General features: G+C 35.3%; 2 protein-coding genes across 14 annotated transcripts in view; one reads left to right on the top strand and one right to left on the bottom strand.

Moving 5' to 3' along the window:
* Nucleotides 1-27,800, bottom strand: part of LOC142335983 (uncharacterized) — a 174,243-nt gene that overhangs the window by 18,442 nt on the left and 128,001 nt on the right. The window lies entirely within an intron of this gene.
* Nucleotides 8,957-27,800, top strand: part of LOC142335804 (uncharacterized) — a 51,260-nt gene continuing 32,416 nt past the window's right edge. The window contains exons 1-4 of the mRNA XM_075384132.1: nt 8,957-9,034; nt 19,008-19,083; nt 19,635-19,766; nt 27,308-27,415. Of these exons, the coding sequence (XP_075240247.1) occupies nt 8,957-9,034; nt 19,008-19,083; nt 19,635-19,766; nt 27,308-27,415 (394 nt within the window). The remainder of the gene's footprint in view (nt 9,035-19,007; nt 19,084-19,634; nt 19,767-27,307; nt 27,416-27,800) is intronic.

A 27,800-nucleotide genomic window follows, 5' to 3' on the forward strand; every position in this document is an offset into this window, starting at 1 on the left:
AGTCCACTTTGAAAAAATTTGCTGGCACTACACCCCCAAACAACACTAAATCAATCTTTGTAGACTCAGAACGGAGCTATTTCTACTTCAACTTCCGCTGAAATTGCTCTGTAATTAAAACTATGCCTTTTTTGCTAGCTTTACTCGTTTATTATCAAAATTGCAGATTTTTTTTTGAGTTTTCAACTAACAAATTATCTATATCTACAATATTCGAAAAATCAATAGTTCTTAACGGACAATAAATATTAGCAGGGATAGTTTTTGGCCAATCTTGGACTGTTACAATCCAAAAAGGAATTCGGATTGCAATCAGTCGTTCTTTTTTTTGAAAAAAGACCTTTTTTTAATACTAAAGAACAGAACATATCAAATGAAAGCTCATGAGTGATAGGTCCAATTGGCTTCCTAAGCAACTCCAAGCTAATGCATTTAGTTTTTTATTCGAAAGTTTATGATTGTTTCGACTTTTGAAAATAATTGATTTTTAAATAAATGATGGCTTAATGAACTTTTACTCCCTTTTTTTTCTTAATTTGGTCAACTTGCAGGTCAATGTCAACAAAGAAAGAATGCTTTTTCATTCTACTGATTGGAAATTTAAGCCGATTCGATTCAAATTGGATTGCGTTTTTAAGCCTGAAGTTATTGTTTTCTGGCTATGATACTAATAGGTTTCAGATTTTTTTTTAGAAATTTGCAAGTTTTTCACGTTTACTAGTCACATTATCACATTACTGACAATTCTCATATCACATTATTAGCATTCAAAATGAAACACAATTGAACAGATTAAAATGCTTATAGATTTAAATTATCGTTTTAACGGCCTAGACACTTCTTTCTTAAAGAAATTAATTGAATTTTTTAATTTTTACTCTAACTGTCAATTTTACTTTGTCATTTCCGTTGTACGAATTTTCCTGTATAGTGATAGGTTTCACTGACTTTTTATGGAAGAATAGATGAGCCGACATTCTGATATCAGAAGATAGCTGATGGCTTTCAGGACTTTGAAAACATTCGTTTTCCAAAACTAAAAATAAAAAACTTTTTAACTTCGCAAGTTTGTTCTTTTCATTTTTCTTTTTGTTACCTAATCTCGTTAATTACAGGTCAAATATGACATTGTGGGTGTCAAGGAAAGGCGTCAAAAGGGATTGAATTCCCAAAATCTTTTTTTTTAAAGAATGCGTTATGACCTTACTGACTTCGACACCGGTTCTTCACAAAAAAAATATATTTATTTGATTTTTGTCATGTTTGACGTTCTTTCTGTAGACGCAAGAATTATTCTGCATAATTGCAGGTCTCAAAGAATTACTATGGATGAATAAACTACACTATTTAAATATTTTTTTTTGTATTTAATGTTTTTCATGACTTTGGATATAATTTTGTTTCGAAAAAAAATCAAAATTATTACATACTTTCGCCCTTCTCTCTTTTTTGTCTACTTGTTACCTAGTCTCACTCATAAATGGCCAAATAGTTCCTTATCGGTGTTTGGAGAAGGCGCAATCGAATAAGTTTTGAGGGCCGAAATATGGCTTGACGGTTTTGACAGCGTTTTCTGGCAAGTTTCAATTGAATTTTTGTTTGTTGTTTTTTTGTTGTTCTGTTTAGCCGCTTAAAGAAATGAATAAGGACAGGTCCTAATGCCCTTCTATAGAAGCATTGGTAATTGTAAGCCTTTGGGATATTTGACTTGATTTCTAATGGTTTTAACTACTTTGAAGTTAATTGTTTTAAAAAAATAAGCGAACTTTTTAACTTTCCTGTTTTTGTTCTTTTTCGTCTAATTGTAACCAAACTTTTTTATGGACTGGTCCATATCTTTTCTGATGATTTATAAGTTAGTTTGTTTAGTTTTAGGTTCATCTGATGGTATGTTGAGTTAATTATTAAATTTTGTTTTTTCAAACGGACAAAAAATTTTTGATGTAATTGATGTTTGTTGTTGTTGTTGTTTGATTTTGCTGTTCGTCTTGGCTCGCTTTCTTAATATTGGCATATCACAGCAATTTAATGCTTTAATTTTTACTCAACTGAGTTATTTGCTTTGGAGTTTATCTTATCGTTCATACGCAATTTTTTTGAAAAATACTTGAGCTTTTTTGGGTTTTTTGGGATTCCCAAAAAATAATTTTTGGGTTTTCTATCTGTTCCTCATTTGGTAGACAATTATGCCAAAATTGTGGATGGACAAAGTCGGAACTTTATGTGCCATCGCACATTGCTGAGCCGCCTTCTTTAATCAACTCTCAGTTGCGAGATACTCTTAAATGATATAGCTACCATGAAAAAAAACATGTTTCTCTTAATCCATATCTCTGAATTTGTGGAAGATTGTGAATAACTTGATTTCAGTTTGACTATTATTTCCGGCACTTTTTGCCAAATAGAGAGCATAAATAGGTGTAGTGTGGCCTAAGTTCTCGTTCACTCGAGAACAAGATTTCATTAAAAACTTGGTTGTCACCACTTCTCGAAGTCATTCGAACACTCATTATCATTCCGGATTTGTCTTTTCCTTTATCGGTTTTCATTTTAAGCATTTTTTAAAATTGACGGTTGATGTAATAAATTAACAATATTGAAGGATTTAATTTGAATATTAGAGGAACATTAACACTTTGTCATGATTTGACATTTGTTTATTTGGCTGGTTCTTTATTGATTTTTTCTCGGTATATATCGTTACTTTTTCTATGAGGGATTTTGCTATTGAACGCAAACATATTCCTCAGTTGTGTTTTTGGAACTTTTTAGATAAAATAGAAATTTGTGGAGAAGCTCTAAAAACTAATAGGCTTCCTGTACAGTTAACCAGTTTATTTGCTATAAACTTCTGTTCTTTATACTGAATTGAATCATTAGCGGATATATGAAAATAGTAGCGTAATAACCTTGACGAGGCAGTACGAGTCATGAAACGTACAAATTCATTAGATTAAAATTGTTTTAGCTCAAATGGAATGTGAGAAAACTTTTTCTTAGATTAAGATCAATCAACTTCAGAATATTTTTACGTAATAGTTTATATTACATTTCCTGTTTTTGGTGGTTTGAGGTGATGCATTTTCACAATTTGATGCAAGCCTTTTTTGGTTTCAGACAGATCAAAACGTCCAATTGATTATTTTATAAGAATATAAATATCAATGAGTGACAATATTATAAGTTCATCTCTATGTTTCAGTATCCCAGATCGACTTTTTGTAAAAGTGTGGAGTCGTTCGAAGTTTCAGGCCTGATGAAACTATAATTTTTTCTCAATGAATTCCATAATATAAGAGTTTTTACCATCACTTGTGTTGGTGAGAGTAGATCAGCTCAAATGAGATGCATTGACCCTGATCTCTGATGAAGTGGTCGATGTGATATGGACGTTTCTGAAGCCGCGTAGAAAATTCAACGCAACACTGACTGCCTTCGTCGATAGTTACTGGTCTGCACGTACTTAGTAGTTATCGGTCTGCACGTAGTGGACTTCTCTTTGTACTTAGTTTCTCGGGAAGATCTTTTAAAGAGATTTTTTGATCAACTGCTGCGAGTTTTTTCATGCTCGGTTTCACAAGTTGAAAGTTACACTGTTTTTTCGCATTGACTTGCCGACTAAATGCCCACCAATGTCACCTAAGTTTATATGTTTTAATATTATCTTATGGCGGACCTTCTGTTGTTCACATTTCCACTCCAGTCTGCATCTGTTATGCCATCTAGACTGATCTTTCTGGTTGCTTGAAAAACAAACTATGAGACTTGGTGTTCTGACAATATCTCAGCAAGCATTTGCCGGCATTGAAATTTTCATAACTTGGGAAAATGGTGAAATGCGAAATGTTCTGATAAACATGACATATGGGTTAGTTTGCTTGGCAAGATAAAGTAAGAGAACTGCTTAATTTGCAACTCACTGTAAATCTATTCTCATTGGTAAATCTGTGCTGCTTGAAATTTCAAGTATTTATCAAGTTGGTCATATACTAGGTTCGGTGGTGGTCAAGCAAGTCGATAAGCAAGCAAGCCGAATTTGGAAAATGAAAGCCGAAAAATTTTGGGATACCCGTATTTTAAGTTGCCCCTGGCGGGCCGGTGGGCTCCGCGCGTCGCGGTTTCGCTGCGATAAACGGCTCGCGGATTCCGGATAACATCCCACAGCAGATGAAAGGCATGGCCATCGACAGCGGCTAGCTGAGGCCCTAACCCACTAGATGTCTAAAAATTGGATATTTTTTGTTTCTTTGGTGCTTTGGAATACATTATGTACTATAATACAATGCGCAGTGTGCATTGTAATGGTTAACTATGTTTTATTTGTGAAAGTTTTATAGCTATTACATAACATTAAGCTTGCTTTTATGTCTGCTTTCTTTTACTTTGGCTTACTTTGCGTTCACCACTAGGCTCGCAGTCTTGTACTGTACACAAGTTTGTTATACTTTGAGTGTGTGTGTGTGTGTGTGTGTGTGTGTGTGTGTGTGTGTGTGTGTGTGTGTGTGTGTGTGTGTGTGTGTGTGTGTGTGTGTGTGTGTGTGTGTGTGTGTGTGTGTGTGTGTGTGTGTGTGTGTGTGTTTCAATACTATTTCCTAGAATTCGTCGTCTCCTCAAACTTTTTACAAATTTAAAAATGATGACTTTTTAATTTCATTAATGTGTATTTCATTAGATCTACATATAACTAAATGATCAATCCTAGCTAGAACAAAGAGTAGTTAATCTGCATTAGTTCATAGGTGCACGCAATAGCGCTTTTTCGTCACTAAGATAGTTTTCTGCACTTTAATGTTCTCCTTCTTTGCCATTTTGGTCTAAATATTTTACTTTTTTTGCATGCTCTGGCTGAAATTCTTTAGATCGTTCTGATTTCCAGGAGTTTGTCTTCAACTCCATTTGGTTGGATGGGAAATAATTGCTTGCTGACGATCTAAAAACCTTGCCGATTTGCCGGTAGGAGCAGAACATTATAAACACTCAAGTCTTTCCATGTTTTCAAAAACCTTTCGATATATATCGAGCTGAAAAATTATAACCTTGTTTTTTATTGCACACGCAACTTCTTGTAAAAATAAATTGACCTCTTCTCCAGTAGCAAAGTTCCATGTTTGAGTTCCTGCAATTGATTGAACCCTTTTTCCTTTGCTTTAAATTATCAGCCTTTTTGTTGGTGCTTAAGTACTTCCACAAAAGTGCTTCCACACAAGGACTTCAGTTTTTGTTTTGGGATTTGACAATTTTTGGGTTGTTTTTACTATAACGTTAACAAATTAATTGAGGTTCAAGGGTACTTTGAATATCTTTTTTTAGTTATTTTTTTAAATCTGTCTATTTCTTCTCACTTCGACCAAACTTTAATGGTTTCTAAAACCCAGAAAATAGCTTTTGTGACCTAAATTTTCATTTACCTTACGACTCGATGGAATTTTTCTGAAGGGCACTTTTATTTTGAATGGTTTCGCGCTTTTGATATAACTTAGAATTTTTTGTTAACTTTGACGCTTTGATTTTTTGTCTTTGTGGATCGGACCTGATTTTTGCTTATTCAATTTTCTGTTTGCTAACAACTTGCATTTAACGCAATCCTATGTAGGTTCTCTACTACTGAGAATAATTTGATCGAAACATTGTTATTTTGAGGTCCGACATTTCAATGAGTGACAGTTTGCCCTTTTTTAAAAAAATCCCAATGTCTCTAAAATTCTATTTGAACTACCAAGAAACAAACAAATTGATGTGTTTCCATCGGAATGTTATTTGCTTTAATTTTTAATATACCAAGCGAACACACTTTGGTGGTGCAATATTGGTTTCCTTACAAATATTTCTGCAATCATTGAAAACTAAAATTGAAGGCTTGTAAGTTTTTGTCGAAATTTTTGGTATCTCCTAGCAGTTATGAAAAAAAACTTCTTCAGTCGTTCTATTAAACAGTTTAGGATAATTTTTTTGCCGGGGAAATTCAAAAATGGTGAGTTTAAAAGCCAGTTCTTTATTTATTAAAATTTTTTCGAAGGCTTTGATTTTTTACTCAATTCCAATAATAACTAAGAGCGTTTTTTCTGCCAAAGTATTATCTTCATTGTGTTCTTAAAAAACTTGTTTTCAACTATAATTGATAGAACCACTAATCCCGAAACTCCCAAAAAGCCTTCCAGAAAGCTTCAATTAGTTTTTGTTTTTTTAATATAAATCGCCCAATTAAATTTTGAAATTCTGCCTAGTGAACATAAAATGGCAGGTGTTTTTTTTCTGTGGTGCGTTCTAAATCTCTTTACTTAAAAGATCTACATATTTTATGCTATTGGTATGAACCCAACTCAAAATGTTAAGTAGTAGTTACTGATTCCTCTGTGACGTAAGCAGCGTTTTCCTAAGAGCTACGTCACAGTTTTCCCAGTGTTTCCTAAGAGTGTTTTCAATAATAACTAAGCGCGTTTTTTCTGCCAAAGTATTATCTTCATTGTGTTCTTAAAAAACTTGTTTTCAACTATAATTGATAGAACCACTAATCCCGAAACTCCCAAAAAGCCTTCCAGAAAGCTTCAATTAGTTTTTGTTTTTTAATATAAATCGCCCAATTAAATTTTGAAATTCTGCCTAGTGAACATAAAATGGCAGGTGTTTTTTTTCTGTGGTGCGTTCTAAATCTCTTTACTTAAAAGATCTACATATTTTATGCTATTTGTATGAACCCAACTCAAAATGTTAAGTAGTAGTTACTGATTCCTCTGTGACGTAAGCAGTGTTTTCCTAAGAGCTACGTCACAGTTTTCCCAGTGTTTCCTAAGAGTGTTTTCAATAATAACTAAGAGCGTTTTTTCTGCCAAAGTATTATCTTCATTGTGTTCTTAAAAAACTTGTTTTCAACTATAATTGATAGAACCACTAATCCCGAAACTCCCAAAAAGCCTTCCAGAAAGCTTCAATTTGTTTTTGTTTTTTTAATATAAATCGCCCAATTAAATTTTGAAATTCTGCCTAGTGAACATAAAATGGCAAGTGTTTTTTTTTCTGTGGTGCGTTCTAAATCTCTTTACTTAAAAGATCTACATATTTTTTGCTATTGGTATGAACCCAACTCAAAATGTTAAGTAGTAGTTACTGATTCCTCTGTGACGTAAGCAGTGTTTTCCATTTCTCTTTAATCTGAAGATTTTTTGTTTCTCATATTTAGCGCCGACCTAATAATTGCTGAAAACAATTCATGTTGTTTTAAACTAAAAATGACACCAAAGTTTTTTGGTATTGAAAGTCTTTTGTTCCAGTAGCATGAAAATTTGCTGAAAATTTAATTTGCTCTCCACAGATTTGGTATCTGTCGGCCAAATTTGATCATCTCGTATACCGTAAAGTTACGTTTTCCCTTCATCTGCATTGCCTATTTAGCTTTCTAAATACAGTTAAATTCTTAAATACCTTCTTTTGACTATCATATTGTGAGCTATATCTGAGACTTTCTTTCAGTTGATTTTTGGTGGGCGTCTTGACAAAGTATACTGCAGTGTCCCTTTTGTAAGAGTCTGGGCTAATTATCTTGAACTTTTATAAATGAAACCTAATCCGGAACTGTAAAAACGGCTAGATCAAGAAAAGTTTTTCATAGGGTGTGTCCTACAAATCAATTTGACCATGTCTCAGTGGAAGTCAACTGGGCACCAAGGTATTCATTCGATAACGCCTCCGGAAAAGTCTTCTCAATTATGGTGCCAGCAAGCAGTCTGTTCTTGCGCTCTGATAGGGTAATGATAACTCTGTCCTTTCAAAGTTGTATTCCGGCAAAATTGACTCAACAGACATATGACTGTTTTCGAAAGATCACTTCTGAATTGTTTCCCCTGAAATTTTGTGAAACATCATCTCCTTTTAACAAAATTGTCAGCAGAATTGAATTTCTATTGCAATAAAATTTGCTCATATGGTTGTGGATGTGAATTGAGCACCAATGCATTTGACAATGACTCCGAAAAATCTCTCAGTTATGATGCCAGCAAGCAGACTACTCTTGCGCTCTGATAGGGTAATGATAACTTTATCTTCTCAAAGTCGTCATCCGGAAAAATCGACTCAACAGACGTATGGCACTTGTCCTTAAAATACTTCCAAATTTCTGCCCCCGATGATGCTGGGCTTTGCGTCGTTTAGAGGGTCTCATAGATTTCATCTTTTTCTCAATCTGAGAAAGCAAAAGCTGTGAAGAAACCTGAAAATCTCATTGAAAGCGTTTTTTTTGTACCAGTGGTCTGAAAGTTGTGTCTAAAACCCATTATTAGCAATAAGAACACGGTAGCCCGACAACCTCGATGAGGCAAGACGAGTTATGGCACGTTAAATACTCATTCTGTTTCTTCACAAAAGAATTGTGAGACAATCAGACTTTCTGTGATGGTTTCAAAGAATCATCAAGAAACTTAGAAGTTATCTTTATTAAGTTTCAAAGAACGAAAGAAGAACTTACCTGACGAACTTTTTTTGCTGTGTCGATAAGTAATGGCCACAAAGCTAAACTCAATTCTAATTTTGTTTTGGCGCTATCATTATCTTATTGACCTATCAATAATATGTCAGAAGTAAATTCTCCCACCAACAGAAACCTGATTCTAACATCCACCGACCTCCAAATAATGAACTCGATTGTACCCAAGCCATATATGATTCTCATGAAATGTTGATGAAAAAAGAAAATCACCTCCGGGATTCGGAGTTAATATCTATTCACATGCCAATCATGTAAAATATTTTTAGCTAATCTAAACTTTCTCTGTATATTTTCGCATAGATATTTACTATAAATACAAGTGAATTTTTGTATATTTTCAGTTCAAAAGTTAATTTGAAAAAATCAACTTATAGAATTTTTTGACTCGTGTTGCCGACCACGACAATGGTGTCCACACCAGCTACAGACAGACAAATTTTGGATCTACAGAATGCAGAATCAGGTAGTGCGTGGATTATGTCTTTTGTCTCGAAATGTCGCGAAGAGAAGAAAGAGGACAAGGTCAACACCGATGATACTGTACAGTACCTACAGGTAACCAATCTCTTCCTAGGTATGTGCGGGCAAGATGCAATTATTAAACATAGGAGCCTAATGAGTCCTAGGAATTTGGTAGACACTCCGTATAAAGACATCAGATTGGCTATTCAAAATTATATTTCTCCTTATGAGAGAGTAGTAACGGCAGAAAATGCTAAATTTCTGTCCGTAATACAAGCTGTAGGGGAGTCAGACGACGACTTCCTAGCACGTCTTAGAGAAGAAGGACGCTGTTGTGACTTCAAAAAACTATAAGTAGCGGCAAAACCCGAAAAGGAGTTGGTAAAAATAAAGTTTATCTCAGGTTTGAGGGACCCTGAAGCAAAACTTAGCAAAAACAGCAATGTCGGTTACTGAAATGACCGAGAGTTTTCAGTTCAGAATTCCAGCAACAGCTTTTGCAAGTTCTTCATCAGGTAATAAGCCCTTCACTGTGAAAAAAGAAGTTGGGTACAACTTCAAAAAGACCTTTCGAAAACCGAATGAAAAAATTACGGCTAATAAAAGCAACAACATGTGCACTAGGTGTGCAGGTAAGCCACACTTTAGTAGACCCTGTCCAGCGATAAGTAAAAATGCAACACCTGTGAAAAGGTGGTACACTTCTCAAAATTGTGTAGAAGCAAACCCCAACCAAACTCAGGTAAGTACAATAAACAGAAAATCTTTTGCGAAGAAGAAAATGTTTCTTCAGAGCAAGCATCTCCAGCATCGGAGATAGGAATATTTTTTACTAAAGAATAATTGTTTAGCCTGTCTCTGTGACATGGGAATATATCTCAATAAATAACTGCAAAGTAAAAAAGCAGGTAGACACAGGTGCAGATAGCACAGTGATATCATCAAAAATATGGACTGAGCTTGGTAAAACTCAGTTGGATTGCAAGATAAAACATCTCGAAGCTTATGATGGTCATCAATAAAAGCTTCTGGGATCACTTACTGGTGACGTTGAGTGGAACGGAAGCAAGCTCACGCAAAAACAACTTGCAGTTGTGCAGTCTGATAAAGAATTTGGACTACTTGGTAGAGACCTTCAACCCAAGCACGATGTGAACAACATCACAGCCGAGCACCTAACTGCTGTGAAGGGTTACAAAGCTCATGTAAAGCTGATACCAGGAACACAGCGAATGTTCTCCAAAGCCAGAAACACCTCTTCCTCTTCTAAACAAGGTCACAGAGAAGCTGAAACAAATGGTCAGACAAATCTTCCTTGAACTGGTAAAGCCAGGAGGAGTCACTAATGCATCTCCAGTGGTGTGGCAGAGAAAGAAAAGTAGAGAACTGAGACTTTGCGTGGACTTGAAAGTGCACATCAATGGCAAGGTCATGGATGAGGACTACCCAATACCAGACATGGAGACGATCTTCCACAACCTACATGGGGCCTCATACTTTGGCAAAATTGGCCTCTCAGTTGCCTACTATCAAATTGAACTTGACGAAGAAGCAAAAGATATAAGCACAATCAACACATCTCAGGGACTGTTCAAGATGTGCCAACTACCTCATGGATTGAAAAACTCTTTTTCAATCTTCCAGAATTGTATCGAATCAACATTCCAAGGAATCAAAGTTGTTGTGATCTTTCGAGACGATGTATAGGTGTATGGAACTACCAAGGAGCAGTTCGACTCAAAAATCTAACTCAAAACCAGTCGATAGCGTTAGGTTTTTGGGATACTCCAATTCCAAGGAGGGAATAGCACCAGATCCCAAACATGTTGAAAAAAAAATTCAAACGCACCAACTAACAACAAACAACTCGAATCGTTTCTTTGGGCTAGCTAATTTTTATGGAAGAATGATTCCTGATTTTGCAACAAAAATGCTACCCTTAAATAACATGAGAAATAGCGGTTTCTCAAGGGGCAAAATGCAACAAAAAGCTTTTGAAGACATAAAAAATGAATTATGTGCTAACCCACTAGTACAGCCATATAGTCTACAAAAAGAAGCAACAGTTACTACTGACGTCTCGGAAAAAGCAATTGGCCGGGTTCTTTCACAAGAAGGACATCCAGTCATATATGTATTGAGAAAATCGACTCCAGTGGAGCAAAACTACTCGAACCTAGAGCGGGAAGCACTAAGCAATTCCTTCTTGGAATACGATTTACCCTACAGACTGACGACAAACCACTCAAATATCTCTTTGCAACAGACAAGGAGATCTCGAGGACAGCATCAGCGAGAATCACAAGAAGAGCAATAGCTCTAATGGGTTTCGACTATGAGTTGAAGTACACACCAGGAGAGCAAATACCCCATGCAGATGATTTGAGCAGAATGGATTTTGATGAAGACGAATCGGACAACGATCGAGTGTGCTTCGCAATCAATAACATCTACTTCGCCCAGAGTGATTTGGTTACCAAGCAGAAATCAAAACTGAACTTGGAACAAACAGACTCTTCCAGGACACAATGAAACGAATCAGAAGCGGCAATTGGAAACAATGTTCAGAAGCTGAAAAAAGATTTGAACAACAGAAAGATGCACTTACTTTATATAATGGAATCATCTTCAGAGGTGTTGTTTCTTTCATTCCACCCGAACTACGACACTTGGTTTCGGCAAAAGCGCATGAGACACATCCAGGGAAGAATGCAACTGAGGCATCAGTCAGAATGATAGCATGGTGGACCGGAATTACCCAAGACGTTCAACATTTTGTTAGTAAGAATTCTCAAATTAACAGGCCTAGCCTGGGAAAAACAGTGGCCAGATGCCAACGTTTGGGAACGGCTCCACGTGGACTGGGGTTATGTTAAGGACCCAGGCAATATCTTAGTAATTGTTGACGCGGGTTCTGGTTGGATAGAAGCTTTCCCCGCAGGAAATAGAACATCAGAAACAGTTGAAAAATATGTTAGTCAAATCTTTGCAAGGTTCGGAATACCAAAAACTTTATTATCTGATAATGGTCCTGAATTTGTAATTGGTGACCTTAAACAGTGGTGTGATACACTGGAAATTAATAAAATGGAATCATCCGTCTATCATCCAAGAGCTAATGGACTAGCTGAAAGAGCAGTTCAGACATTGAAGCGGGCATTTCAAGCGTGGAGTCCCGACCTTAATGTGTCATTTGGAGCTTTCCTGCAAAGGGCGCTGATGACACATCGCAACGCTTCAAAGACGAGGGGCAAAACTTCAGTTGAATTCTTGTTGGGACGCAGATTGAGACTACCAGCAATAGCAGATTTCGACTTGTGCGAACCCATTCTATTAAAGGCCAACGAAAAGAAAAAAACAGTTCCTGCTACCTTCATTATCAGAAAGGGCTTGAACACATCTTCCAAACAGCCCGAAAACTCAGCACGGACTATTCTAGTGAGCGACAACCAAATTGCGATACTAGACGAAGACAATGAAACTGAACCAGCAGTGGAGGAGACCATATCTCAATCAGAACAACAACTTCAGAAGACAGATGTAGGACCTTCACTTGAAGATGAAGCTTCTGCAGCCACATCATTTGCAGAGCACCAACAACCCGAAACGTCAGAGCCTTCACCAACATCAACAAGAAACAGAAAACAACCCGACAGATTTGGGGAACCTATACCCACAAACTTGCTTAAAAAGGAGGGAGGATGTGATGCGTTTAAAGAAACATGAAGAAAATTAGAAGATTTCTTTAATAAAGTTTCAAAGAACGAAAGAAGAACTTACCTGACAAACTTTATTGCTGTGTCGATAAGTAATGGCCACAAAACTAAACTCATTTCTAGTGTTGTTTAAGCCCTATCATTATCTTATTGACCTATCAATCATATGTCAGGAGTAAATTCTCCCACCAACAGAAACCTGACTCTAACATCCACCGACCTCCAACTACTGAACTCGATTGTACCCAAGCCATATATGATTCTCATGAAATGTTGATGAAAATAGAAAATCGCCTCGGGGATTCGGAGTTAAGATCTATTCACATGCCAATCATGTAAAATATTTTTAGCTTATCTAAACTTTCTCTGTATATTTTCGCATAGATAACTACTATAAATACAAGCTAATTTTTGTATATTTTCAGTTCAAAATTTAATTTAAAATTCAACTTATTGAATTTTTTGACCCGTGTTACCGCCCACGACACTTTCAGATTCAGATCATTTTCTTTTGCAAAACTCAAGAAGAATGACTTACATCAAAAATTTGTCGAGTTTATTGTACAGAAATAGGAAAAATAGTTAAAGGATTAATTTGTAAAAATTTAAACTATCAAAACTAAGGCGACGTGTAAGGAGATTCCATGTCACAATTACATGCCAAATTTTTCTGAACTTCAAATAGTTCACGAAGTCCGACTGGTCATTCAAACTCAGAGGATAAAAATCAAAATGGTCAAAATGTAAGAAATGTAGAGCTCAAGCTGGTTTCAAGCTCAATTTCAAAACTGTTAGCTGCACTTTGCTAAATTTGTTATGTGTACCTTCATTGTGAGTTTGTAAACTTTTATGAGTTTTTCGTTCCACTCTGATTTTAGTCATAAAGTGCATATACTGTATATATATATATATATATATATATATATATATATATATATATATATATATATATATATATATATATATATATATGGCTGTTTCTTGGGTCGTTCGGGAGACGATTGGCTGCTTTTTGAGTGTTGGTGTACTCGTTATAATTCCAGTTTCGTATAAAGTTTTTTGAGAACGGGTTCACTACCTATTTTTCATATCTTTGAAAGTAAATTAAAAATTGTTGTTTGCCCATTCCTTTGAAGAGATATGATTGTGCTTAGATCCACTGAAAGAAATTTTTCCAGATGTGAGGCAAATAGAAAAAACTAACCCTATTTCAAACTCAATATCGTTTTTATGCCAATCAGGCAGCTGAGCATTTACTTACACAGTAATATGCGCATGATGGCTTATATATGCATTAAGTTTCTTTTCGCTCTGTGGTTCTTTTTGTTATTAACCGCTTTGCTTAAAGAAAAAGCTCCTTTGCAAACTTTTTTTCCTATTCCTACAATTTCATGTCATGGCAGCAGCAAACAGCATTCTTCCCACAAAAAATGTGTTTTGAGCAAAACAAAACGAATGTTTCTTTGGAACTATCTTTCTATAGGCAATGTCACTTGGTAATATAAGTTTATTGTAGAATGATAAGAGATATTGGAATTCTTTGAAAGCACAAACATTCTGTGGTTTATTTTCAATGCGGCAAGAAATGCTTCGAAAACAAATAAAACGTTTTGTGTTCCGTGTAATGAAGTCATCTAAAGATCAAATTGTTCACGTGAACACAGTGCACATTGGCTCCAAATTGATTGCTGCTTTCTTTTAAGGAAATGAAATGATCGATTATGAAAACCGCGAAGCATACAATCAAATCAAAACCTTTATTTTTTTTCAACTGCTGAAAAAGAAATTAGGTTGATTAGATAAATTTGTTTATGATTTTGTTAAATTTGTAAAGCGGGGAAATGGTTGCTATCATATTATTCAAGAGTTATTGAGAGCTGACTACTTCCCGTTATTGAGAAATGAATCCCTTCAGAAACCCATTAATGCGGTTTCCTTCCCATTCTGATTTGATTTCATGGTATGAATGAAACTCAGCTCAAAAGTTGGACGAAAATTTCAGCTCAAGGAAAGTTTCACTGATTTTTAATGCTATTTAAGTCTTTCGGGACCACTTGCTCATCTCTTCTCCTGCTCCTTGATTTCACTTTTTCTTTTCCCAGTCCTCCTGAAATTTCTGAAATTTACATGTTTAGTGATGTAAAGATTTTGGCTCAAAGAATTTAAACAATTGCCGTTTGAAACAAAAAGCTGCTAAAAACTTGCCATCAAATTCAAGAATCATTTTAAGCTGTCACTTCATATTGTTGCGTTCCATTACAAAACTTTTTCGAAAGCTCTATTTTTTGCAAGCAATCAAAACTCAATTTTGTACACATTTTGAGAAGCAGGCCAAAAGTTGAATTGAAGGAAACGGAACCTAAAACTGAAAAAAAATCCCCCTCATTCAAAATTATCCAATTTGATCGAGAACAAAACACAGAATTGTAAAAAAAAAATCTGTCATGAATATGACAGTTGTCGTCTTTTCACTTCAGAGTCACTGCAACAGAAGTGGTTGGGCTTTGTGTCCATCAGGGAGTCTGTTATTTCTCAAGTTTTGGCCAATCTAAGAGAGCAAACGCTGTCAACAAATATGACACCAAAACTTTTTTGTATCGACGTTCAGAAGGCTGTGTCGAAACCCATTACCAACAATGATTACACAGTGAGAAAATACGAGTTATGACACGCTAATTGTTGCAGCTTTTTCATTTCAAATGAAACACGTGAAATTGAGATTTTCAGATTATTCAATGAGATTACTAAAGACTGGAAATTTAAGACAAACTGGTTGAGTATTCTGTCCTAAAAGCAAAAATCATATTTTGTCAGTTAAAAAAGTAGGAAGGTCATTGAAGGTTTTAATACCATAAATCATTCGCATTTAGTTAGGATGCATGACGCGACGCTATTTCTTAATTACAAACCAAAATTTTGCTTGATTTCAAATAGTTCACGGAAATCTAGCTATCATTTAATATCAGAAGCTTAACATCAAAGCTCAATATCAAAAAAAATAAAGAGTTCAAGATTGAATCATACTTTTTTTTCTAATTTTCATAGTTGCATTTGTAATATATTGTTAAGTTTATTCTTTTTCTGACTTTTTCAACATTTTTTTAGTTCATAAGCCCTAAGTCATTTTTATTCTCTCTGGCTAAATTCGTTTCTTTGTTCCAATTTGACAATTGTCGTAAAGTATACATTGTACAGTCAAGTATCTGTCTGCGTTTTTGGTCGTTTTTGGTTTTCAGTCAACTCCTGAATCTTTAGGCTGTCTTTTTTGTGTTCCTGTTCTCGTTGTTTTTCAAGTACCGTGCGAAGTATCGTAAGAAGGGTACCACAACCAGTTTTCCACAATTTTGAGAAATGATCAAAAATTTTTACTTTCCTAAAAATTTTGAGATATGATTGAGGTGAGATCCACTGGAATAAAAGAGGCCACCGAAATGTGACAGATCAAACAACCGACAATATTTCAAACTTAACCTCGCTCTTATGCCAATCAGACGTCGGGACAACTTAGCATTATTTAGTTACACGGCAATATGCGCATTGTGGCTGGTATAGTTATTTAGTTTTCTTCTGCAGTTCCACTGGTCAGTTATTGAGAGCTGACTACTTCCCATTATTGAGAAATGAATCCCTTCAGAAACCCATTAATGCGGTTTCCTTCCCATTCTGATTTGATTTCATGGTATGAATGAAACTCAGCTCAAAAGTTGGACGAAAATTTCAGCTCAAGGAAAGTTTCACTGATTTTTAATGCTATTTAAGTCTTTCGGGACCACTTGCTCATCTCTTCTCCTGCTCCTTGATTTCACTTTTTCTTTTCCCAGTCCTCCTGAAATTTCTGAAATTTACATGTTTAGTGATGTAAAGATTTTGGCTCAAAGAATTTAAACAATTGCCGTTTGAAACAAAAAGCTGCTAAAAACTTGCCATCAAATTCAAGAATCATTTTAAGCTGTCACTTCATATTGTTGCGTTCCATTACAAAACTTTTTCGAAAGCTCTATTTTTTGCAAGCAATCAAAACTCAATTTTGTACACATTTTGAGAAGCAGGCCAAAAGTTGAATTGAAGGAAACGGAACCTAAAACTGAAAAAAAATCCCCCTCATTCAAAATTATCCAATTTGATCGAGAACAAAACACAGAATTGTAAAAAAAAAATCTGTCATGAATATGACAGTTGTCGTCTTTTCACTTCAGAGTCACTGCAACAGAAGTGGTTGGGCTTTGTGTCCATCAGGGAGTCTGTTATTTCTCAAGTTTTGGCCAATCTAAGAGAGCAAACGCTGTCAACAAATATGACACCAAAACTTTTTTGTATCGACGTTCAGAAGGCTGTGTCGAAACCCATTACCAACAATGATTACACAGTGAGAAAATACGAGTTATGACACGCTAATTGTTGCAGCTTTTTCATTTCAAATGAAACACGTGAAATTGAGATTTTCAGATTATTCAATGAGATTACTAAAGACTGGAAATTTAAGACAAACTGGTTGAGTATTCTGTCCTAAAAGCAAAAATCATATTTTGTCAGTTAAAAAAGTAGGAAGGTCATTGAAGGTTTTAATACCATAAATCATTCGCATTTAGTTAGGATGCATGACGCGACGCTATTTCTTAATTACAAACCAAAATTTTGCTTGATTTCAAATAGTTCACGGAAATCTAGCTATCATTTAATATCAGAAGCTTAACATCAAAGCTCAATATCAAAAAAAATAAAGAGTTCAAGATTGAATCATACTTTTTTTTCTAATTTTCATAGTTGCATTTGTAATATATTGTTAAGTTTATTCTTTTTCTGACTTTTTCAACATTTTTTTAGTTCATAAGCCCTAAGTCATTTTTATTCTCTCTGGCTAAATTCGTTTCTTTGTTCCAATTTGACAATTGTCGTAAAGTATACATTGTACAGTCAAGTATCTGTCTGCGTTTTTGGTCGTTTTTGGTTTTCAGTCAACTCCTGAATCTTTAGGCTGTCTTTTTTGTGCTCCTGTTCTCGTTGTTTTTCAAGTACCGTGCGAAGTATCGTAAGAAGGGTACCACAACCAGTTTTCCACAATTTTGAGAAATGATCAAAAATTTTTACTTTCCTAAAAATTTTGAGATATGATTGAGGTGAGATCCACTGGAATAAAAGAGGCCACCGAAATGTGACAGATCAAACAACCGACAATATTTCAAACTTAACCTCGCTCTTATGCCAATCAGACGTCGGGACAACTTAGCATTATTTAGTTACACGGCAATATGCGCATTGTGGCTGGTATAGTTATTTAGTTTTCTTCTGCAGTTCCACTGGTTTTTACTGTTTTTTTCTCTGGGAAAAGCGCCATTGAGAGCTTTAGATATCCTGTGCCAACCATTTTTTTCATGTCAGCAATAAATAGTAGACTTCCCATTAAATATGTTCCATCAAAACTCAACAAATATGTTTCCGAGCGAAGTTTCCATCAACAAGGTCCTTCAGTAATAAAATTTTTTTGTTGAATCTTCATTATTTTGGAATTTTTTTGAAAGCAATTTTTTTGTTCAAGTTTAGGTGCGTTAAGTGATGCTTCGAAGACAAACTATAACCAATAAAAGCATTCTGTCTAACAAATGCAGCTAAAATATCAAATTGGCAATTAAAACGACGTATTTTATCTGAAGTCGTCTGCACTTGCTCAAGATTTCGATTTGACTTAGACGCCAACTCTATTAACGTCTGCTCGAAAGTACCGTTTATAAGATAAGTCTTGAAAAAAATAATTAATTAGGTAATCTGTCGTTTTCTAGCTTAATTTGAGCCTTCGCATTATAAGACACTGACGCTTTCAAAAAATAATTACTCCTTGAGATAAATTTTTAATTGAAAGGCCTAAATTGCGGCTTTTGTTGGCTTTTATTATGTGCCAGTTAGTAATTGGACCTGAAATCAGATTGAAAATGTATTTCAACACATAATTAGGTAATTGTTAAAAATCCTTTCAAAGATTAATTGCTTCGATAAACTGAATAAGGCTGTTCGTTTTTCGACGCTGCTGTATTTTTAAGTAAGCCATTGGCACCAAATTGCTTGTTACTGTTTTCAAATTTATTGATCAAATATGAAAACCAAATCAAATCAGATCAAAAATTTCATGTCATTTCCCAACCTCTGACAATGAAATGGAGCCTGATTAGATCCTACTTGCTTAACCTTTTGTTTATTTCGCCCAAACGGGCAAATGGGTGTTATTGTATTCTTCAAAAGTGATTGAGAGCTAATTGCTTCCCGTTATTGAGAAATGAATCCTTTTTGAAACTCATTATTGGGTTTCCTTCCATCCTGATTTGATTTGAATGAATGAATGAATGAATGTAATGAAGTGTGATTGTAAAATGTCTATCGGAATAGCGGAGTTGACAGATCCTGAAGTAGTGACCAACTCTTCTCCAACTCAAGGCAAGTCAAGTTTCGCTTATTTTCAGAACTGTCTTTCGGAATTGTTCTTCCGAGATTCATAATTGAAATTTTACCATCGATGATTTCATTTCCCGTGACAGTTTGCTTTTTGACCTCTCTCTGTTTAAATCATTCATCAAAAAAGTCTCACAAGATGGTGGGATCTATTCCTCCCCCCCCCCCCCCCCCCACTGTTTTAATGACCCCAGTTCTGAGTCTCCTTGCTGACTTTGAAGTATGAAAAACAACAGGAAAACAAACTATATAGGATTTAAATTTAACTAATTGTTTTGTTTATATCACTTCATATATACATCACTTAACAATCATACAAGGATCAAATATGATCTAGTGATAGTACAAAGACATATACGATTTCCTTGTAATCGTACAACGGATTTTATAAAGAGATTGCGTTGAATTGTATGGCATCATTTGTGACCATTGTATGTTTACAATTAATTAGCAATAACAAGAGAGGGCGGGATGGTAGGAACAAACAATCAGATTTGTCCTTTCAATTAAGTTTCCATTGATGTTAATTTCCCCAGATGGTGGAAGAGTTGACATTGGAAGTGGTGATGGCGAAGGTCCTCCTGTCTTTGACAAGACTCCTCTCTTCGTTGTGGCTGGACTGTGTGCAGTCGCTTGCCTGTCTCAACTCATAACTGTCTTCATTGCAGGTGAATTTCAAAACCCTACAAAAAGTTTTAATACCAGGAGTTTACGAGAAATATGATTTACAACTGGGCATTTTGCGAGAACAGGGCTAATTTAACTCTTAAATTTCAAAAAAGTAGTGCAATATCCGCTAAAGAATAATTCGATATACAAGATGACTTATCAAGAATTGGTATTAATCTTGAAAGATAGTTATTGTGCAGTGCCAGGGGAAGTTAAAATTCGTCGCTAATTCAACACATTCCCACTTAATTCTGCTTTTAATGAAAAATGTCAGCTCTTCTCTCAGCAATTTTTTGTTTTTACAAAAAACTTTTGTCAAAGGTTGCATTTCGTTGATCCTTAATTTCTTTGGTATTTATTTTTCCGGCAAAACGACGCAGTTTTGGCGATTTCAACTTGGCAGCTCATAATTAAACAGAAAAGGCAACACACGGATCAATGGTATGGAAATAAGATATATGTTAAACGGAAATAGGAATTACAGCCAAACGGGTGCAGAGCCGACTGGGAAAAATGAGATTCAGAGCCGAACGCTTCAAATTAATTGGTCGAAACACATGACTAGTAAAAAATTAAAAGTTACAACAACACTCAGAAATGGAATCACAGCATTTTTCAACTGCAACTGATCGCAAACCTAAGTAAGAGTTTTTGGATCCCATTATTTGTCCGTTCAATTGCAAATGCTGGCATTTTGCCCGGGTGCTGGATCATCTCTTTTTTTTCTCAATTTTTTTCTCAATTTTTTTTTGCGTATCGTCATTTTTGTAAGACTGTTGTGACACCACGTCTCGGAATTTTCTATATAATCATTGAGAAAATAGTTATAGCATCCAATATGAATTTTTTCTCAAAGTTAATTTTTTTCGAAGCACCTACGAGATCAGTTTTAAAAATCCGTCAAAAATTTCAGAACAACGTTAACTCTAAATTTTTGCTCAAAAAGTTGAAGACTCGATTGCAAAATTTTCCGCTTTTGCTACCTATGAAGGCCAAGCAACAGGTATTTTTCAATCTTTAGTCGTCCCAAAGAAAGTAGGTATTTGCATAAATGATTGAGGTGTTGTTTTATCTGCAAAAACGGTATTCAATGTGAAAATTTGTTCGTTTTTGTTCTTTAAAATCAAGTAATCTGCAAGTTTTAGTTTTTGGCCGCGTCTTCTAGCCTCATTGAATTCAACCACCAAGAATAAAGCCATATACAATCATTATCAATCAAGTTTTTTTACAAAAGCAGTTTCAGGAGTTTGTGAGTTTGAGTTTGAATTTGCGACATTGGCGCTAAACCGTCCACTCTTACTGATGTACGAGGCCATTTTAAACACCGTGGAGGGTTATTACTGACTTTTTCTGATTACGATTTCTTGTTGTTGCGTGCTTCTGGCTAGCCGCGTTTGCAGTTGTTATTGGGCATTGTTAGGCAGGAAAATAAGTTTTGTCAGGGAGAGAAAGAAAGAATAAGTAGTTAAAAGAGAAAAAAGAAATCGAATCAAGCTTAAACTATAAGAAGGGCTGAGTATCAACCAGCTGTGTCTGCACACTCGAGAGAGTTTTTCTGGCGCTTTGGGCAACTAACTCCCGCTGTGTTTTTTGCTTTTAGTATACTGATGAGTTCCGCAAACATGCACACGTTTTGACTGGAGAATTGCTTTTACTGTACAATTTTTGTTCACTTTTCGTGACAAATAAATTTGTCTCAAATTGAATTGAATTGTTTTTGAATTGAATTGATTTGAATTGAATTGAAATGAATTGGATTGAATTCAAAGTTGAATTGGATTTGTTCTCCGTAATTGAGAAACTCTCAAATCAAGTGCTCACTGATTTAAAACCAGCACGACAAGAATAATGATTGTCAGGTAGTTCATTGAATCAGAAAGTCCAAGGTGTTTTTGCAATTGTTTTTTGGGCTTTACTTTTTCTTTTATATTAGACGTAAAACTGATTCAATTTTTTTCTTTTAGTGCAAGCTTGATGTAGTCTTTTAACAGTCGCATCTGAAGTTTTTTTATAGTAGGTAAGTTAGATTCGTCATGTAAATTTTGAACGTTATACCACCGAGGTTTCCTTTAACGAATTCGCAATGAGCTCTGTTTTGCGCTTTTTGCATGTTACAGATAACCATTTTGCGATTAGTTATGCCAGCAAGCGTTTTCATGTAAAATTAAAGGCCAGATCCAGGTATTATTCAGTAGAAGTATGCTTACCTGCTCAGAATTGAGGTTGCTTAGTCGCCACAGCTGCACGATTATCTTGTTTGCTTTGGTTTTTATGTCTCTACAATGTTCATTCCAGTTGAGGTGTGGCGTCATGGTTATTCCTAAAAATAGATGAATTTCGCTCCTTCAGTTTGTTTTCCATTTAAATTTAGGCTGGGTCGTGCTTGTCTTTTATAAGCGTCCCTGAATAGCATTTACTTTGTTTTCGCCGGATTCATTTTGATTTGAGCCTATCACACCACTTTATGAGCTTGATAAGTGAAGCTTCGAGTTTGCTTTTATGAACTGACTGGACGTTGACCTGTAATATTTTGCAAAGTCATCTGCGAACTGAGACTATTCGGCTGGTATTTCTGGAATTATAGAGACATAAATAAGGCGCCACAAGGCTACTCTGGGGGACGCCAGCTGCTGGTGAGAATTTATCGCTTCTTTTATTCTTGATTTTTACCTAAATGTTTCTTTGTGAGATGAAATAATTCACCCAACTGATGATTTACTTCTAAATACTGATTTTGCTAAGTTTGTCGATCAACCCTAATCTCCAGACTGCAACAAAAGCTTTTCCTATATCAAGGCAGACGGTTCCACCATATTTGACCACTGGTATGCTTCACTTTTGTGCTGGGTTAAAACAATGAGATTATCAGTTGTGCATCTGTTTGCACTGTAGGCACTTTTTTGTGGTCCAAAGACATTGTTTGCTTCACAAGTGGCCTAGGATGAGATATTCGACAAAAATTTCGCAGGCCTTTGCAATACAATTGGTACGGCGAGATGGTTTTTTTTCTGCTTTTTTCCGGTCTTGTTGAGGCTTTGGAAGCATTGTTATTTGGGAATCCTTCCAACGGCCTGCCATGTAAGAATTGTTAATTAAGCAGGAAATAATTTTGCAAATGAGAGTTTTAATGTTTTTTTGGTAGCGCCTTCAGTAGCGGATAGCTTATTCTGTCTGGCCCGGGACATGATTTTACTTGTAGGCTTCAACATTTTTTTTGAAATATTCAACGTTTAAGAAACTGTCAGCAGTTATTTCATTTTGATCGGTTTTTCATAGAAGTTTTGTGTTGTGTTCTGTTCCAAGAAAATACTCCTTCAAATTCTATTGTTCGTATTGGTGTGTTTTTTCTCACTCATTAGGCTCTTAAGCATTTCACAATTTTCATGGTCAGTTGCAGCAATTTTGTCTTTAAACGTTAATTTTAAAAGTGATCCGTTTGACTATTGTGTATCGCAGGTGATGGTTTTGATTGCTCTCCTTAACCCCTTATGTCCTGCTTGTTTCGTTGTTTCAATTAGTTTTCTGTTTTTTCATTCATTCGAACTTTTGAATGCTCTTCTAATTTCTCATTGCAAGAAATTGATTTCCCTTCTCAATCGATAAAAATTGTCATCATTTGCACTTTTGTTACCTCCTTATCCTTTTGTGCCTTATTAAATCAATTATCTTTTGATTAATTTGATGATTCGTAATATTTTCGGAGGATTGTTCGATTAATTTATGAATTGTTCCATGAGGTAATGGTTTACTTTGTTCAGATTTTCTTGGTTTGGATACTTTGGTGAGTACAAGCAGACACTTTTGTAATTGACGTTTGCAATTTTTTTAACCTCTTGAAATTGACTATTGCTTTTTTGCTTTTAAATCAATTTCTGTTTGAATCTTCAGCTTCAATGATGTAAGTGTCTCTGAGTAGTCGCTGCCAAAAACTTCTGTTATCTGAAAAATGTCAAAACAATTAAAGACGGAGAGGTTGCAGAATTGTAAATCATGCAAGCTCTGGCTTTGATGTTGTGAGATTGATAGGTTGTATAACAGTTTTTTAGTAGCTTGAGGTTTCCATCATCAATATTTTCAAGCAATTTTTCATCGTTTTCAGCGTTGTATGTACAGTTGAGCTCTTGATGAGGAGAATTGAAATAGCCACAGATGAAAAAGTTCTGGTGGTTGCTGTCAAATACTTCAGTAAAATTTACGTCTTGATTGGGAAAGTTGTATGCAATGATTATCCATAAGTTTCCAATCGTTGATGTTTCCAACATTACATCGATTATCTCTATTGCCTGCCTGTTACTGTTTTTTTTTCTATATGTTATTGGTTGAGCCTCTCTAACCCCTATCCCCTTCTTTGCAATGACAACAGACCCATGAAATTTGCTTGCTTTTTTTGTTCTGTTGCAATAGAGTATTTTTCATGTACAAAACGTTTCTGTCATTTCTTGACTTCATTTAAACATACAATGTCAATTTTTTTTCGTCAGAAGTAAGAACTATTCATGGACTTTTTTTCTAAGCCACGACAGCTCTATTGTAAAATGTTAAATTGTCCTTGTTGAAGGTTCTGTTGGCTGCTAGACTGAATCATGTTTGTTGTCTTAACAGCTTGCATCAGATTTGTTTACCTGATATTATCGTCAACCTCTTGTCCCTCTATTTATTTGGTAAACACTCTGGAGGACTGTTGCTAACAACGCAGGTTATATCGCTATAGGGCATTGTATTGAAACTGTTTCTTATTTTACTGTGAACTTCAGCAACTAGAACAGTAATTTTTGAAGTGGTAAATGACTGAGTGATTCGAGTATCGAGTGAAATGGCACTTGAGTGTTTCGTTTCTAGTTTCTGTTTATTTGATTCGTTCACTGCTTTTTGATTTATAGGGACAGCCTCTATACACTGTTGCGTGTGAGCCACCACAGTTTGCACATTTTGCCTTTTCTTTTGATTCGTTGCAATTTTTTACATTGTGTTTGCCTGCACATGGTAAACATCTCAATTCGTCTTTACAATCGCTTGCAGAGTGACCAAAATTTTGACATTTGAAGCACTGTTTAATGTGAGGTGGTTCTTTACTGGGTTCGCAGCGTTGGATCACTCAGCCTATTTTAACGCTATGTTTGACTGCGGCTATTACATGGTTTGAAAAATCAGTTATTACGCGGATCAGTTTCGTTAGTTTTCTGGTGGCCCTGCTTGTTATCTGAAGCACCTTGATAACATTCATTGGCTTGTTGCTGAGAAGTTCTTCTTTCACTTCGTTTTCTTGTATGCTATGATGAACAGTTACAATTACAAAACTGGGTTTAGATTCGGGTTTTGACAGAGTGTTTCTTGCGTTAATGGATATGTTCGGAAGGACATTATGTCGATTTGCGGCGTTCATCAGACAATCTCGTGAACTTTTGTCGTCTTCGGGTTGGATAAAGATGTCAGTTTTTGGAAATTCCCTTATACCATTAATTTTAAGTTGAAGAAAACTATTTTTCTTCGATTGGGCAAAATGAACTTGTGTTGGTCTTGGATTAATCGTTATAATAACTGGTCTGATTTTTTCAGAATTGGTTTTTGGATAATTTCGGGTTTGCTTGCGTTGGTTCCTGACTTGAACGAAGTCTTTTTCATCTTTCGTCTGCAATATTTCGTGCTTCAGAGAGAATTGCACTGAACTGGATCATTACAGCCAGCGCTGTTCTGGGAACTCGAAGCAAATTGTGCCAGGAAGGCTTAAAATTGAGCATAAGATTTTTGAAGATAAGAAATAAAACTGGACAAAAACAATAGAAAAAAGTCGGGTTTAAAGACTTTTGAGCTCAAGCCTTTTGAATGTGAGAAATAAAACAGGAGGAAAAGTAATAGAAAAGGTCGGGATTTAAAACCTCAAAAAAATTCAGTGAAAAATTTCGTTTTATAAAAGTCTCATTCCCAAAGGACGTTCCTATACAAAGTGGAGTACTTGCTTTTGGCTTTCCTGTCATACTTTGAGATACTGACCGAAATTGACAATAATGGCGTATGAATCATCATAGGCAATTTTAAGCTCAATGAATTCAAAATCCATTTTTCTCCTTATTAATATTTGTTCTGGACTCAAACTGGTATCACGATGGACTCATTTCTGTAGCAAGTTGAAGTTCATTGAACTCTTTTTTTATTCTCAAATTAACCGCACCTAAATTCGGCGTTTAGGTTGCCGTTAAAATTGACCAATCAAAATTGATGCGAAAATTGTCGGCTTCTATTGTTATTTTAGTGTATTCTGCTCTTAGTTCTTTCGGCTCTATCAGAGTTCTCCATGTTATACTGCGGTTTCAATTTATAAAAACAAAGTTTCAATCCATCGACCAGAGACCTGCTTTTAGCCCAAAAAAATCAAACTTGAGAATTAAATTGCTTAATCACCTAGCAAACAAACGTTGCTATTGAAAAAAAAATGAAATAAAAATCGAATAATTGTTTCAGCTTCGGTAAGAATCGTTTCAGTGAGTAGCAGGATCTGAACGATCGAAATCGTTTAATCATATTATTATGATACGTCTGAACACAGTACTTCAAAAAAGCAAGAAATCGTTGAGTAGTTTCTCTCATAACCTTGGGCAACATATGTTCTGTTTTGGAAACGCGTCTGCAAGAAACCAAATGTATTACTTTATACAAAGAACACTATTAAATTAATGAACTAAATTTGCGAAGAGCCCTTTTGCCTCTTCTTAATAGTATTTATAGAGAAGTTGCTGATTTAGTTTTTTGTTCTTCGAAGAGAGTATGGCGTTAAATAGTTTTTGTCATCTTTTTGTATTGATCACTTCCGTTGGAATGAAAATTGTGTCTTGTTTGATTGTCAATTCAGTTTTAGTCAGTGCGAAACATGCACTTTGCGAACTAGAAAATTGGTGCGAATTTGCAAAACGAGATACAACCTCTCAGGAAATCCCCAACTTTCAGAGATCAAAAGGTATCCATCTCTACGGAATAAGATCGATAAACTCATGTTATAATATTTATTTTGGATTCTTACTAGGAGAACCAATGCTAGGAAAGCTTACAGTTCCATTTTATGAAGCTGTCAAAATTGAAAGTACTTCCACAATTTGGGGCTAATTTTTGGGTATTTAAAGAGACGTTCAAGGAAATAGTGAACTTGAATTAAAGTAATTTTAATTTAAAGAATTTGAAAGTAATTAATTGTGCCAGAAAGTTGTAAGAAAAATTGGATCATTTCCGTTTGTGCCTCCCCCCCCCCCCCCCCCCCCCAAAAAAAAACGTTAAGCACCCCTCAGTTACAGAGCACGTGCCATTACATAGTAAAAAGTAAATCCTAATGTAAAAGAATGCGTCTGGGGATTGCAAATAATATGCACCCACGAAGCTGGGGGGGGGGGCAAACGATCCGAAAAATATTATAATTTAAAATAAAACGGTGAATCATCATTCAGTGTGCAATTGTAAATTATTTTCATCAGCATCCACGCTCGGCAAAAAAGTTTCACAGTTTAGAAAAAAGATTTGCGGTGCGTAAAATTATGACATGAGTGTGCTTAAGGTGGTCTGGTTGGCGACTACTCTGCTAAGACATTTCTGTGGGTTCAAGCTGTTGGACAGATGCTGCAACAGCTCTTCATCATGCAGTTCGCACTATGTGGATCAATTGGTAAATCATTTTATCATCTTTACAAGTAATGCTTAATTTTGTGCTCAATTTAGTTTTTGTTTAAAATGACACAGTTTTTGCGCTTTGATCACGGCAAGTCAGATTAAACAGACAACAATTGGAAATATGTTATAATGGGGCGCCTAAATAGAAAAATAATTTGCACTCACTGACCAGAGACCTGAACAGAATCAGGAATAAAAATTGAAGAGTTATTTCAGTTTCAAAAAGAAATGTTTCAGTAAGGTTTACCTCATTTAATAGTCTGAATCATTATACTGATATGTGTAAATAGAAATTTGAAATATTATTAAAAGTTCCCCATGTCAAGTCAATGTGAAAATCACAGGAGTAGAACCATATAGTAATAAGAGAATGACTATGA

Source organism: Convolutriloba macropyga, chromosome 3 (assembly GCF_964194025.1).
Source record: "Convolutriloba macropyga chromosome 3, txConMacr16.3, whole genome shotgun sequence".
NCBI lineage: Eukaryota > Metazoa > Xenacoelomorpha > Acoela > Convolutidae > Convolutriloba > Convolutriloba macropyga.